We start from the raw sequence: 16906 nt of genomic DNA, 5'->3' as shown, positions 1-16906 counted from the left end.
GAAACAGCAGACGTCTTAACTGTCCGGAAACCTCTTTATAGTCCACGCTTGCCGACTAAGAAGCTTGCAATGGCAATACGGACTCGGTGCATTTCTGGACGCTGCTCACTCGTGCTGTCCTTCCATTCGCATCAGACGAGTCATTATGCATTTATAACTAGAATATTTTAAACACCCTCTCCAGAGCGACGTTTTTACAAACACTGTTTAATCAAGTGAGGGGCACCTGCCTGTGACTCTAAGCTTCTGTTAGTCTTTCCCAGTGAATTCTGTCTCACCTCCTGCCGCGAACGCAGGTTCAGTTACTGGCAGATTAGATTTCTCCTCTGGACCCGTCCCCGCCCCTCCCCATCCTATGGAGAAGCGGGAATAGAAGATCAGCCCCCAGGCGGGCTTGCAGCCGGGTGAGCGCAGCCCGTTGACCGGAGTGCGCGGGGCCATCGCTGGGCATCCCCTCCCACTCCCCGCGCCGCCTCCAGCGCGAGTGACAACGCGCCCTCCGGGCTCGGGAGCGGCGGCGCCGAACAATCCCGGGCAGGGCTCGCCTCGCCGGTGACATCACTCCCGAAGATAACTCCCTACTCTCAGCGCCTGCCTTCGCGAGGCGTCCGTCCGTTTGTCGGTTTCCTTCCGTCCGCTGCTGGAGAGGGCTCATTGCTGGCCGGGGACAGAGCCGGGCACCGAGGAGCGACAGGACCCGGAGGAGGAGGGAGAGCGGAGGCAGCGAGGAAAGGAGGACCCCGGCAGGTGACAAGCATGAAATTCAGCCCAGCACACTACTTGCTGCCTCTCCTGCCGGCGCTGGTCCTCAGCACCAGGTGAGTCCAGGAGCGTGAGTGAACTGAGCTGAGAGGCGCTGCCGGTAGGTTGGTCCTACCGCAGGTCACTTAATGGGGGCCAAGGACAGACACTTCGGCTGTTCGCATCTCCCGCCTAAGTTGGGGGGCGGGGGGTTCTTTCTATAATTCGGGCTCTGAAATCCTTCTAAGGGAGTAGAGCCCTTTTCTAGTTAACCTAACCCTTAAAGAAATCCTCAGTATTCCTCCCAGTGAGGGGACCAAGTGTTCCTTCCAAAGATGTGTTTCCCTTCAGCCCTAGTAGTAGCAAACAGATAATACGCGGTAAGAGACAAAATAAAGAAAGGAAATTAGACAAGGAGAGTAATGTCACCAGGCAGTGTCTGTATACATTGGAGCTGTCTTAACAGCCACAGAGCTTACCTCCTCCCCCAAATGTGTCTGATTTTAAGGCACAGGGAACCAGAGAAAAATGACAAATCTTGGGAGATGGTTAGCCTTGCACAAAAGTTCCTTGACTTGTGAAATAAACTGTTTTAATGTCTTGAGCAGGCTTAGGAATAGGCATTTTCCTTTGGCTGTCTTGTGAACAGGTCTAATTGAAGAGCACACAAGCTGATTAAAAGTTAGAAGACACTCTTAGAGTGCTGATGCAAGGACCCTAGTCAGAAACAATTAAGTACTGTATTCCATCACTGGCCAGAGATGGGACTTTAAGCCCAAGCACAGAGGAGCTATTTTTAGTGGAGGTTTAAAATGCAGTGATTGAAAAGAGTTTTGTGACTCCCCACTGTTGATCAAGTCCCAAATTTGGTGATGGGTCTGCATTCTTCTTCCACAAGAGCAGCACAAAGGTGGACTGTTTCATTGCCCAGGACTGAGCCTTTATTCTGCACGGCCTGAACATCATATTGGCAGCAACCTCTCTGCCTTGGCTACTGTAAAATAAAATGACCCACACAGGATGAGGATCTTTTCAACTCTATGTGAATGGAAACATTATCTGATTATGTGTCTGATGGAAAATGAAGAGGGAAAATAGGATTGTATCTAATTCTGAAATTGAGAAGTGTGAAGGAAACTCATTATCTGTGAAAAGTCAGGGCAGCAAAATTCTTGATTCTATTCCTAATCGACACACCCTCTTTTCAGGCTCTTGTAACCAAACTTTCCTTTTAGTGTGAGGACTGTTTGGTTTAGTTGATGAACTTAGTCTTTGCTTGCAAACAAAGCCCAGGTGATTTTCCCAGATGAAAATGGAATATGAAATGTCTTCTTTATTTTCTTTAAGGGTTCTTTGTCACTTGAGTTCACAAAATGCAGATGGTTTTAAAATCACTTTGTTTCCTGGTGCTATAATAACTTGCTCCAATTACAGAGCCCATTTTAATATTTGTTTCTAGCTCTAAACAACTCAAAGCAAATCATGCATAACAGTTATTTTTTGAAGTGTCTTGCTATTTACTCTGAAATCTTGTGTTATGGTTTAATAATTACTTGTGAATTCTTCTAGAGAAAGGAAATTCTCAAAGTTTGGGGCACTTAAGTAGATACCAGTCAATAAATGCAGAAAATAATAAATATTTAAACAATAGAAGCCCTGCCCACAATGATTTTCAAGTACAGTGAATCTCTTGTACTCCAAAAGTACACTTGCTTTTTAAGGATACTATAATTTAAGTGACTCAGAAACCTCTATAGTCCCTAGTTTACGAAGTTTTAATGTTGGTTGCATAATAGAAAAACAAAGAGCCACAAGCTTATAAGAGTTAATTTTTATAAGGATAAATTTTTAAAAAATAGTCAACACACTTTACAACAAAAATTGAATTAGACATTCCTAGTTTACTTTAGATATGAAACTTCTGCAGTGTTGGTTATATGCGAAAACTGTGATAGGTCTTCTTTAAATTTTCCCTCTTTCCAATTCAACAGAAAGAGCACGCTGGGCTTAAAAAATCAAAACTTTTCCTAATCTGTGGCATGTCTTAATTATTGTGATTACTCTGTAACAATTTATTGTACTGGATACCTGGATTACCTTGTGACAGTGAGAGAACTTGACAATTAATTTGGTACTATCAATATGTCATTTTGCAAAGAAGAGCTTATGTTTCAATGGACTCTAGCAGAAGGCCATTCTCTTTGTAATATTTAGGAGTTCGTGTAGGCATTTGGTTAATATACACGTTAGAACCTAAACTGAACAGACTTGCGAAAACAGTTGCGTTTGTAGAGGTGAGCTTATTGTCCTGCTGAGAAAAACTGTGTAGCTGAGCCATGGCCACCTGTGACAGTGGGTTTTCTAGCCAAAGACTTCTGCTAACTTAATTTCTTAGTCAGTGGTCCTGCATGTGAAGCAAAAGGCATTTCACATGCTTCAGTTGTGTTGAATGCATTAGCAGAAGGTGGCAAGTTGCTAAATTTTCCTATAGCCTTTGGGTGTTATCACTTGTCTTTTATTATTAAGTTCTTTTCAAAGTGTGAAGAATGCAGATCTGAGACTCTTGATGTAAAAAAAAAAAATTTTTTTTTATTTGCGTCAACATCTCTTTTTTGGGCGTAGCTCTTTAATACCTTGCTATTGTCTTTCCAATAGGTCTAAGTTCAGTTCTGTTTTAAGGTAAAGGAATGTGGTCACTAAAGCAAATGCTGGAGTTAGAGAGGGATAGTTACCATATAATAGTATTCTACCCACAGGGATGAAAACTCTAAAACAATTCTGCCTTTTAAATATGTATTTTTGAATAGCTTTCTGTTTTTGTTCGTTCCTTATCCCTGCCTCTTCTGTAGCAACTTTAGATGCTAAAGCACAAAAATTCCATAATTTTCACCACAGTGAACAACACCTATGCCCCCCAGTCAGAGTTACTTAATTTGTCCTGAAAGAAAGCTAAATGTTCACCCTTAACAACAGCCAAGAACTGTTCTTTGTTTTACTGTTAAACCCCGCAGAGTTTAAAAGAGCTGTTTAATTTCATGCCATATCCTCTCTCCTCTTTATAAAGTACATATAAATTCAAAAAAATCAAGTTAATGTTATGAATGATGTAGCTAATGCAGAAATCCATTTAACCTGTGCACAAATAGATGTGGTCAAAGAAAGCAAACATATCTTCAGAGTAGAATGACTGTACTTTTTAAATAGCCTTATTCTGTAGAAGCATTAAATTGCTGTTCCAAGGCAGCCAGCAATTCGCTTCAGAAAGAAGTAGTATAGGTATTGAAAGGTATAGTAGGGTGAAAAAGTCTTCAGAAGTTCTTGGTGAAAAGGGACCCATGGAGTGCTGGAGAAGGTTTGTACTTTAGTCTGCTGAACCTCTATTCCTTTATGCTGTGATTCTACTCTTGATACCTTTGGTTTTAAATGACTTAATGCGGGAGAGAACATGGCAGGGGAGGAGTGAAGGTCTACTGACTTCTTGTGGTTTTCCATCAAGCAAGAACTTTAAGCAGATGGTTGATTATAGTCCTCCCAACAGGAGTCACCTTAGAGGTCTGTCCTGGGCCCTCTGATCAGCAGTCACACCACATGTTTACTTTGGAATCCGTTTTTAGATGGTACTATATATTGAAGATGTCCTGGGCTCCTGTTCGCTCTGTGCCTTAATCTCACCTCAGAATCAAGTTGATGGATAGGATAAAGGAAAGACAAGAGTCACAGTAAGAAAACAATAAGCACCAAAATATTTCATTTTTAAGCAAGTAAATTTGATATTGGAAGGAGTCTTACTTTAATTCCCCCAAATTGATCTGAGGTACTGTAATTTTTTTTTTTTTTTTTGGCCCAAGCCCTGTGCTCAAGGAGTCTTACCGCCTACACACCTTTACATGACCCTGCATATATTTCTTTGTAAGAATTGCTCCATTCTGTGTAATCAAGTTAGAGAAATGTCTTTTTTAGGCTAAGAAGATATTGACAAAAATGTTTTGACTTTTTAAATTCCATTTCTGGGCTTTAGTTGCCTATTTCCAATAGCAATTTTTAAGTGATTTATTTGGGGAATATCTTTGTGCATTAAACTTTCTTTATAACTAATGAGACACCTCAAACATTTATAAATTGACTGTGCAATTGTCCCAGACCAAACCCTATGTAATTGAAAGGGAGAACTTGACTTACCAACCAGGAAGCAAAAATCACTGAAACCACTGACGGGTATGTAGGTGTAATGAAATTTTGCTTTCTCATGTGTGTTATGAGACCGCTTGCGTGTGGGTGCCTATTTTTGACTGACTTCTAGAGGAAAATCTTTTTTTAATACATAGGGTTAAATCATTTAAGTAACCTGATTAAACAGATAATGTTTAATATCAAATTTTCTTCTCTAGAAAATCCAAAAAAATGCATTTGAACTTATCTTCATAACATTAAGAAATGTTTTTGATGTTTTCATTGTTATCCATCAAAAGTGTACCTGCAATAAGTCAGTTGTTACATAAGGCATCAAGGCAATAAAATAATATATTAGTTACAAATACTTGTACCTATAATCTAGTCATGTTCAGAAATATTTATACATGAGGTAAAGTTAGATAAATATTAACAACAAAATTTTAAACAAAGTTTGAAGTATGAATAGAGGAAAGAGCAAATAATGTCATTTAAGCAATATCAGAAGTAACTTTTGCTAAGGACAATGAAAGAAATGATATTTTGTAACCGGCTTTAATATTGTTCAGCATTTGCTAGCTGTGTGATGTTAGGTGAACTGCTCATCCTCTGTATCCAGTTTTCTCATGTAGAAAATAGGACTACTCATAAAAACTACTTGAGGGGGCTGTGGTAAAGACTGAATGAGTTCATCTAAAAAAAAGAGTTTACCTTATTCCCTGGAACACAGTAAGTGCTTCACAGAGGTTAGCCTGTGCAGCTAATACTATATGGTTATTACTATTTTCATGAAATTTTTGTATCTGTAATTGATCTGGACATAGCAGAATAAATGAAAACCTGGATACAAATGAATTGGATGACACAAAATTAACAAGAGTGACAGTCATGCAAAAGAAAGAAAAGATTGCCAAAGAAGAGAGGAAGTAGGAGAAATAATGAGGATTACCTGGTAACTAGGCTGGGTCTTTCAAAAGTGTTTCAGTGGCAAAGTGCCTAGATGGTGCTGTGCACTTTGGTAAACAACATGAAAAATTGTGATATTTAATTTTACCATATAGAGTATGATTTAGCACAAAAGTATTTAATTAGCAATATTTAACTTATATAGATATAACTAAATTAAATTGCATTTAAAGTGCATAAATTGTAATATCAAATCAAAGCCATGAGTATAAGCATCAATGAATAAAAAAGGATGCTTTCAAGCTACGTAGGCAAGATTGATATAAAAGTTTCTACAACTTTATTTTCTACTTGTTAATCAATTTCATCATCCATCAGCAAGCTATAAAAGGTACAAACATTTAGAAAAATTAAGGGAAGAAAATGTAGATTTTTTTTTTCTACTATTGACAACAATTTGAGAACTGCTGATATAGAAAAAGCTTAACTACTATATGTCTTAGAATCATCACATGAAAGGGACTATACTAAAACAGTTTGAAAACAGCTTTGGAGATCATGTACTCTCAGCTAGTTTGCACATATTTTATCATAAACTCTTCATAGCTGCGCTATGAAATTCTGACTATTAAATGAAAAAAGGTATATATTTTTGCCATAGATTACTCCGTGTGTGTGCATATGTGTCACTATATGTCAGTTGAGTGGATCATAGAACAGGGTATAATTTGCTGCTAAGGGAAGAGAAAAGGCATAGATCTTAAGTCTGCATCAAAAAAGGGCACATTTGGAAATATTGCTTCATGACTATAAGATGCAAAAAAATATATCGAAAGTAAACCATTCCATGCAGACACAAGCTAAAGTTCAACCAAATAAACACTGCTCTGAAAATGCTTTCATAAACACTAGGAGACATCGTTATACCATAGGTAGTGATTGCATTGCAATTATATCTGACTTGTTTGGTGCTGCTTTCGAGTATTTTAATCTCTTTGAGTGTACTTTAAGGAGTCTGTTATTGGGAAACATGCTGTGAATACAAGGTTGTGTTCTCGTCCAAAGCCCTTCATGTTAGAGGTGAGAAAACTGAGGTCCATAGTGATTGAGGTTTGTCTAAGACCACAGAGGAAAACCAAAACAAGAACCCAGAATTTTCCCCAGTGCTCTTTCTGTTCTATCATATGACTATGCTCCATGTCATCTCTTCTGAAATTAAGCTACATTGGTATAGTAGGCACCCACCTTATGTCCAGAACTACTCTAGTTATTGTAGAGTATAAAGTAATTAAAAAATTCTCCTGCCACATAGAATCCTAATAGAACAACAGGCTATAGTCAAAGGGAATTACAGTAATGAGTTGAACAGCATTTGTTCACCTGTATTCAGTTGTTTTTTGAAGAGTGAGTTGGTCTAATAAAGGATTCCAGGTCATTTTCAAAACCCAAAGCAGAGTCACTAATGAGTTCTCACCTTTGCACACAGTTTACCTTGCAAAAGATACACCTATAATGGTTCCTGTTGGCTTTTCAGTTCTATTGTAAGGTGATATTTTTGGTACCTTTGGGATCTTTTCATTGAAACTGTTTCCTGTAAGTGTAGTTCCTAGGAGATATTTGCTTATATATTCTTTACCTATTAAATATGTACTGCAGCTGTGTGGTATTTTCAATGGGTAGCATACTGAATTATCTTACAAAGATGAGTTCCTAGATATGTTCATATCTAGCTTTAATTTATAGTGACATTACATTTCATTTGGTTTATATGTCTCTATACTTTCATCATAGCCTATCAACAATTTATAGTTATGTAACATTTTTTAGGGCAAAGTGGTAATATATTTCATTCTACACATACATATCATAAACTCTCTGCCCTTGGATAGGTTTCTTAACCATTCTGAGACTTAAATTTCTCATCTATAAAATGGAAGATGATAATATCCAACATTTAGGGCCATTAGGATTGAAGAAAGTATATTTTAGTTCTATCTCAGTATCTGCATGTAGCTGTACTTTTAGTCCTTCAGGAAATCCTAAGACATGTTAGCTATTACTATATGTAGGAATTATTACAAGTTATTGTGTTGATTTTATATTGGATACCTCAAGCAATCAATGTTTAATTATTTTATTAAAAATCAAAGTAAATTAATTCCTTAAATGAATTTCAAAGTTCTTGACTGACACAGCCAAAATAATAAAATCATAGTTTATTCTTGATATGATTCTTCTAAGGGTAGGGTTGGGGGGGAATTGAGCTCAGTGAATGTTCCTTAGGAAAAATGGAACAAAAAGCGTGCCAAGACCTGCTGCTTTCCAAAGCAGTCCTTTCAGCTGAGCTAAGGTATCAGCAAAGGCTAATGCAGATTCTGAGCCAGTCTTTATCTCATGTGCCTATAGAGGATGTGACTTTCTCTGACTCCCTCCTTTTTATTCTCTAAAGGGTTTCTAATTCCCCATTTTTAGACTCTGTTCAGCACACAACTCTGAGCATCTACAAGCATTTACTCAGTGAGTAGCGTGAGATTAATGGAATAGGGGTTACAGGAAATGTTTGTGCCGTCATATGTGTTAAGTCCAAAGAATATGGAATCAAGCAGACTTTGAGTCAGCCTTACTAGCTACATGATTTTAGAAATGTCAATTAACATCTCTTAGCCACATTTTTCTCATCAATGAAAAGGTGATAACATTGCCTCCCTCATGTAGATTTGTCAAGAGGATCGAATAAGCTAATATACATAAAGAATAGTGTCTAAATATTGTATGCTAACTCACATATACGGAATCTAAAAATGGTACTGATGAACTCAGTGACAAGAATAAGGATGCAGATACAGAGAATGGACTGGAGAACTCGAGGTATGGGAGGGGGCGGGGGGTGAAGGGGAAGCTCAGACGAAGCGAGAGAGTAGCACAGACATATATATACTACCAACTGTAAAATAGTCAGTGGGAAGTTGTTGTATAACAAAGGGAGTCCAACTCGAGGATGGAAGATGCCTTAGAGGACTGGGGCAGGGAGGGTGGGGGGGACTTGAGGGGGGGGAGTCAAGGAAGGGAGGGAATACGGGGATATGTGTATAAAAACAGATGATTGAACCTGATGTACTCCCCCCAAAAAATAAAATAAAATAAAATAAAATAAAATAAAATAAAATAAAATAAAATAAAAAAATAAAGAATAGTGTCTAGCACAGAGAAATACAACTCAGTATATTGCCAATCTTACATTATGTGATTGAAAGAATTAGAGAGATTTTACCCTACCAGAGTGTACTTACATTTCAAAAGAGCAGTCCTTAATAAAAACTTTTACTTGGTATAGGTAAGACAAAAATGTTGGTGAACAAATTTTGGAACTCAGCCTTATCCTCTGTGTTTATAGATGGAAAAACAAAACAAAACAAACAAACAAACACCCGAATGGAGAATATATTTTCCCCCAAGCTCATGTGGGTGATTTGAGGCCAATGTGAAAGTCAATTCTAAATCACCATAATCAATTCCAGTTAGGAACACTGATTTAAACACTTGCAATACCTTAAGAAAAATAGTATGGAAAACTAATATGACATGACCTAGCTTCTATTCTGAATCTGAAAGCTTCAAATTATGTTGCTAATAATGTTGCTAATCCAGTTAAACATTAAATATAGTGATTGAAATTATATTACCGTATCACACTAATGCCTTTAAAGAAGGTTCATTTTTCAAGTTTACCTAAAGATGGCAGGACCAAAAAGATATATCTTAAAGTAGGACAGCATAAACACCAAGAAGCCTTTAGACAAGTTGAGGATTCTGGATTTTAAAAATAAGTGGTCTCACAATGGGGTAAGGTTGGTCATGATCTCCACAGAATGGTGGAGAAGGGGCTGGGATGGCAGAGGGAAATAGGAAACTTAGCATCCTAGGGCACTTGGAATGCTATGTGCATGAACAGAGATGGTAAGAGTAGAAAGGAAAGTCCCCAATCACTAGCCTTCCTCCTTTTGTTGTTTTTTGTTATTTTATTTTTAATTTTCTCTTTTCTAATGCTGGCAGTCATTCATTTCTGGTCTTTGCAGTAAAGTAAGTTCTTAGCATTGGGCAGAAAAGGTGAGGGGGGGGGGATGCTTTAAATTATAAAAAAACAGGAAAATGCATGAAAAATTGAAGTGACATGTTGGCAAGAAGCAGATATGGTTGAGTAAGCTTTATATTGTTGAGAACTTGTAGCTTTTTCCTTCAGATGCCATGAAGTGAAATGTGAGCTCATTCTACAAAAAAGTTCACATAAAAATAGGGGAAAACTGTTTGTTTTTTTTTTCTGACACTACAATTTAGAAAAATATTGAAAGATATTGAATCCCTTTTATACATTGTATGGCATGTCTTCATTTCAATTGGTATTGTATGTGACATGTAAGTTACAGATTAGGCCAGTAATGTTGAGGACTAACTATTGCCCTGGCAGTGTGCTAGATGCTTACTCTCTGTCACTCAACCCTTACTTCCTTGCAACACATTATATTTATACATGTTTTATCACTAGAGAGGAGTTTTGGACATATTAAATAATTAGCCCATATTTTCCCAGCTAAAAAGTGATCAGATCCTAGCTTATCTTTTCTGAGAATCGTTTTATGAATGAAACTATAGCAATGTCTATAAAATCTAATCTCTGAAGATTAAAATCTAATCACACTGAAGAAACAAATAACTTGTACTACAAATAAGAATGCCGAAACTAAACTGTGTTGGCAGATAACTGCATGTTTGCATGATGTGGGACAGGCTACATTAAAAACATTCTTAAAATAAAGTGGCCAAAGAAATTCATTAGTTTATTTATTTTTTCCTTCATTTCTTTTACTAGGGTACAACCCACATACAGTGAACTATGCCACTCTCAACAAGTATACAGCTTGATGGAAATTCATTAGTTTTAAACCAGATAAACTGAAGCCTTTATTATACGTACAAAATTTGCAAGCTAATTTCAATATTCCTATGTAGAAAATATGTGTCCTCATATCAATATTTCTCAAAGTGTACTCCTCAGTGTACCTAGATCAGAATCCCCTGGGATGCTTATTAAAAAGGCTACTTCCTTGTCATTACTGTAGATATACTAGATTAGATTCTCTGAGGAAGTGGCCAAAGAATTTTCATTTTAATGTGGAACTCAGATGTATGTACATGAAAATTTGGAAACCAATATTTAAAACTGTAGAGTCTAGAACTCTTTGATCTCTTGGGCATTTTCTTAACATGGACATTGCAGCTGAAGTCAAGAGGATGGAAAGATGGTATTGTTTTGGCAAAAATCACACCGATTTTCAAGTGTATGTAAATAAGTTTAGTAGGTGAGTATCTTGTCACATACCAGGTTGCATTTATCAGTCAAGTTGCATGAAAATAATTCTCTGCCTCCTGTGCTTTTCTACAGAGGGCTGAGAAAATGCTCAAATAAACTAAATGATATAAAACTATATGACATGGATTTATCAGGGGGCACACTCTATTTAGAAAGTACTCAACAGCAAGGTGAAATCTTATAGATAGCACTGAAAAGAATGAAAACTTAACTCCACTTCTGCCTTCACATTCATCACTTCAAGTTGTGTGATAAAGAGGCAATGAAAACTAAGAACTGCACATGAGGTTATCTAAACGTCTGTTGTTCTTCTACTTGGGGCAGGAAATTTGAGTTTTTAGACCAAGTAGGAGTAATATTTAGCCTGGGAGTTTTGATTCCCCGCCCCCTTCATTAGTAGCAATTGGTTTTGACTGTTGTGGAAAAACAAATTTTGTTTCAATTAACTTTATGTGTTAAACAGAATGTGCAACTATGTTAGCCATTGCCTTACTTCTCTTCCTCTCTGCAAATCAGTTAGTTCTCTTGGAGTAATAAAGAAATCAAAAGATGATATGATAATAAAAAAGAGCTAACACTTATGTAATATCTTAAACCAGGTTAATCTTCATGATAGACTTCTTGTGAAGTGGTTGCTGATGTTGCCTCCATTTTATACCTGTGGAAACTAAGGGATTATGTTACTAGTCCTAGGTTATAAAACGATAGGCAGTGGAGTCTAAAGTCAAATGCCAAATAGCGCTCTAGCCCATGTTCTTAATCACTGTGCTACAGCGCCTCCTAGTGTGTAGCGTAAGACACTGGAATGACCCTAAATCTGCATCAGCCTCACATGTGGGTTCCGATTTACACAGCGAGAGGACAGAAAAATGTAACTTCCTTTCAGGTTTCTTCTAAGTTTACAACTACATGACAGAAGATCCTTTCTTTAAAGTTCCAACTAAAGTAATGTTCATTTTATTTTGTTTTTATTGTGAAAGAAAAATACTCATAAATTTGTATAATATTGTCTTTATTTGTGGATGTTGTTTTTCCATGTCACACCAGGGACCTGTTGTGTCCTACTGTCTGGCTCCAGATGGCTTCCATGTTTCAACTGTGGATCTTAGAAACATGTGGTGGGAATCAGACTGACCTGCGTTCTAACTGCAGCTCAGCACTTTCTACCTGTGTAATCCCAGGGAGCTGATTTTACTACCTGGATTCATAATTTAATTTTTAAAGTTATAACAGTAGGTAAAGGTTATTGTTTGTTTTCGTGTGTAGGAATTGTACTACACATTTCTTTGGAATTACTTTAATGCTTTTTTGTACCTTATGAAAGTACTTTATAGAGTAGGCCATTGAAGATTAGAGAAGTTAATATACCTAAAATCACAAAATTACTAAAGGTAGAGGTCAGATTTGAGCCCACGATTTAGCAGACATAGCCTCAAGGTCAGGATCCTCATACAGTGAAAGTTAACACTAAAATTCACCGTGTCAGGCATTTGAGAAGTAACTCAGAAACAAGGGAACGGTTGAGAGCCACCTGCAGACTAGTGTAAAAACCGGGCTTGTGCTGTACACGCACGTGGATGAGTGAGCTAAGGGGTCCAGTGCACGCAAACACTTACAATATCCCCATGTCATGAATAATGTCACCTTTTGTTTTACAGATGTGAAAGTCAACAGACTCATTATTTGAACTCAGCCTACCTTGAAACCTGACCTAGTAATAATAATGATATCATTGTTATTATTATTATTATTATTATGGCAGATTTTCCTTAGAAAGTTTAAGTGCTGTTGTTTTACTGGAACTGCACTTCCATTGGTAATCAGAAGATGGCACTGTGAAGTATGAAGTACAGTACAGTCATCTCTGTTCTAGATTTAACCTGTTTATAGATTGACACATTCATCTCAAAATTGATGTCTAAAATACTTTGGCTTCATTTCACTTCAAAATAATTACCATAGAGATAAATGTATGTATACTCATGTACATGTATATTTGCATGTGTATATGTGATATATAGTATATAGTATACATGTATAATATACACAATTTTAATAAATTACCTATTACACATAGTTATTTTACAGGTTTTTGAGAACTTATCCTTGAAAATAGGCTTTATTTGGAGACACAGTGCTGTTAGCTTGATCCCATTCATCACTGCAGTGATTCCTGCATGTCTAGTTTCATCCTAAGTAGAATTGAATCTGAAAATTTAATAACATACCCATTTCTCCTATGTACTCTTGCTTAAACGAATTTTCAAGGACAGACTCGAAGGGAAATAGGCATTGTGTGAGAGAGACGAGAATATCGGACACTTTCATAGTGTTTAAATTTTAATTTTTATCCATGCTCATATCTTTTCATATCATCATGGGTAGCAATTAGTAACAGTAACTCCTTTTTATAGATGAGGAGAGTGTTAGTAATGACAGGTGGGTGGCCCAGAGCCAGGGCTGAGTTTCACTTTCACACGCTCAGGTTACCCTGGGGCCTAGAAAGCTGGACTGTAAAGGAGGCAGAGTTGCCTTGTCTTAGTGTGCTTTGGCTCCTGTGACAAAATAGCATAGATTGGGTGGCCTAAGCCACAAAAACTTACTCCTCACAGTTATGGAGGCTGGGAAGTCCAAGATTAAGGTGTTGGCAGATCCAGCATCTAATGAGAGCACGCTTCCTGGCCTGTAGACTGTAGTCTTCTTGTTGTATCCTTACATGATAGATCAGAAAAACAGAAAGCACAGTCTTATGTATCTTCTTATAAGAGCACTAATGTCATCACTAGTGCTACCCTCATGAGCTAATGACCTCTGAAAGGCCCACGTCCTAATTTCCATCCCAGTGAGGGTTAGGGTTTCAATATACGAATTTCAAGGGGACACAAACAGGCATCCATAACATGCATCTTGAAAGATGAAGCAAAGGCTATCAGCCTGGTAGAATTAAATAAGGCGGTACGTATTGCAATATTTGATATTTCATCATTCATGATTTTGCTTCTGTATTTATTTGTGTACCTTTCATAAGTCGATGTGAGTACCTGCCTATAGGCCTTGCCTCTTTTTTTTTTTTTTTTTTTGGCACACGGGCTTAGTTGCTCCGTGGCATGTGGGATCTTCCTGGAGCAGGGATCGAACCCATGTCCTCTGCATTGGCAGGCGGATTCTTAACCACTGCGCCACCTAGAAAGCCCGCCTTGCCTCTTTAATTAGCTAAGATTTAATTTCTTGGTGTGTATCAAAAATGCCAAATATTAGTACCTTAAGCAAAACAGAAGTTCATGTCTCTCTCACTTCAGATACACACAGAAGAGGAAATGCAGGGCTGGTTGATTCTTACGGCCAGCAAGCAGGCCTGCCTTATAACTTTCCTGGGCTTGAAGTACCTTTACGTCCATCAGCTCCTTCCTTCATCAAATATGTGTATGATATTTTGCGACCGTGTTGATATACACATGATATGTTAATATTGTGTATACTTAAGCCTAAAAGTTTATTTTTAAAAATTTTGATTTTAAAAGAAATTTTAAAATGTGTATGCCACACTCAAAAGTGTCATGGGTCTGAAGCACTGTGCCCACTAAGCCTAATGGACAAGTTGTCCCTGTAAGCAGGACCCAGGCTCCTTCCAGCTCTCTGCTCTCTGGGCCTGGCCTTCATGGTCCAAGAGCACTGCTGGAGCTCAGATCATCCTTTTGAACAGCAGCATGGAAGATGGACACGCTATCTTCCTTTTACAAATATTTCTTATTTGCTAGACATAGTAGAATAACTGTACCCAGCTAAAAGGGAGGCTGAGACTTGCAGTCCCTTTACCTAGGCGAAATATTCAGGTGAAAATCAGCGTTTTGTTACTAAGAGACAAATGGAAAATAAATATTGGAAGCTGTGTCATATTCACTTTGTCTTCCCTTCTGACTGCTCCTGCTGGGTAAGTGGTTCCCATTACTCTAAAATGTTTTCCTGTTTTGAGTACAGTGAATTAGAAGATGGGTATCTCTCACTAGAAGTTAAAATAAAAACAAAACAAACAAAGAAACCAAAAAAAAGACAAAAAAACAAAAAAAAGAAATCAAACAGATGATGGCAAATTTTCTATATGGGAGTTACTATATTGGCTTATAAGTAAGGTAAAAGCTTTTATCCTCGGGGTTTTGGCTAAGAGATGGGAACCAAACTAGGGAATAATTTGAGCTTAAAAACTAGGAGTATTTATAATTAATTATTATTTTATGTGACTCCTAGATATTTACCAACAATAACATAATATCAGTAAATGGTCAGGCCTTGAACTTAGCACATCTGTTCTGAAGGTGACCACTTTAAAGGCAAGGTTCACATGTGTTTTATGGCTTCATATGATGGTTTACACATAACAAGTACTTAAATATGTGCTTGACTCTTTGCCTCATTGTTTTTCCTTGTACGATTTTTGTGGGTGGAAAGAATATGATATAGATGATTTTTAAATTTTAAAATCAATGATGCTATTTTTTTCAATGAATCTTTTTTTTAAATTTGTATTTATCTATTTATTTTATTGCCTGTGTTCGATCTTCGTTGATGCACACAGGCTTTCTCTAATTGATGCGAGTGGGGCCTACTCTTCATTGTGGTGTGCAGTGCTCCTCATTAAGGTGGCTTCTCTTGTTGTGGAGCACGGGCTCTAGGCACATGGACTTCAGTAGTTGTGGCACACAATAGCTGTGGGTCACAGGATCTAGAGCACAAGCTTAATAGTTGTGGCGCACAGGCTTAGTTGCTCTGCAGCATGTGGAATCTTCCCAGAGCAGGGCTTGAACCCATGTCCCCTGAATTGGCAGGTGGATTCCCAACCACTGCACCACCTGGGAAGTCCAATGATGTTATTTTTTAAAGAAATGTATCTACTATTTAGGTTAACCTCTGGATTACATTGTGATAATATTCAATTAGCATCCACATTTATTTATGTTTGGATGTTAAATTACCAGAGGCTGTCATTTTCTCAGATTCTCCCATTGCAAGGAACCTTTCCTCAGGGAATAAAAAATAGGGTTGAAAAAATTTCTTCATACCATTTTGTCCAACAGGAAGAGGAATGCCATAGTTATGGTGACAGTGAAATAATGCATCATAGATACTTGGCTGACCAGAGAAAGGGTTGAAGCCAAGATTATGCTGGAAGCAAAAGAAGAGGTCAAGGGGCTCAATATCTCCACAGAATGATGTGGTAGTGGGTACAGGCTGAAAAACTAAATAGTGGTGGTAGCCAAATGTTGGTAGTATAAACATTAAGAAACTTCTTAGAATCATAACATTTCATATCTCAGTGGGTCTTTACTTTCAGCTGCAGCCCTTAATTTTATGAAAGTATAAATTGAGGTTCCTGGTTGTCAAGTGACTTATCAAAAGTGATACAACTATTTAATAGTGCAGTCACGACAAAGGGGGAAAATGTTTTATTGCCAATATAGCATAAGTCTTTCATAAAAATGGAGAGAATTTGATAATAATTAGATAATTTCAGCTCATCTAATATAAAGCTTTCTGAAAAAAATTATAAATGAATAAATTTTTTTAATTTCAAGTGTCTTAATTGTTTTTAACACAAATTTAAATATTAAAGAAGCTACAATGACTTTGAATTCTTACTCAGTTTCTTTCTAACACATACCACAAAGTTTAACATTAATTTTTATGTAAGAAATATAGCTTGTCTTGTCAAAATGAGTCTTTTAC

The 16906-nt window shown here is 37.3% G+C and overlaps 1 protein-coding gene across 2 annotated transcripts in view; it reads left to right on the top strand.

Moving 5' to 3' along the window:
• Nucleotides 1-654: 654 nt before the first annotated feature.
• The window catches only part of LUZP2 (leucine zipper protein 2), a 494920-nt gene continuing 478668 nt past the window's right edge, over nt 655-16906 (top strand). Inside the window, exon 1 of one of the 2 annotated variants that reach the window (XM_057695976.1) lies at nt 655-818. Coding sequence is in view for 1 of the 2 variants with exons in the window: in XM_057695974.1 (XP_057551957.1) it covers nt 757-818 (62 nt within the window). In the remaining variant the exon portion in view is untranslated. The remainder of the gene's footprint in view (nt 819-16906) is intronic. The other variant, XM_057695974.1, reaches the window with a different exon arrangement.

Source organism: Hippopotamus amphibius, chromosome 9 (assembly GCF_030028045.1).
Source record: "Hippopotamus amphibius kiboko isolate mHipAmp2 chromosome 9, mHipAmp2.hap2, whole genome shotgun sequence".
NCBI lineage: Eukaryota > Metazoa > Chordata > Mammalia > Artiodactyla > Hippopotamidae > Hippopotamus > Hippopotamus amphibius.
This window is presented reverse-complemented; position numbering and strand designations above follow the sequence as displayed.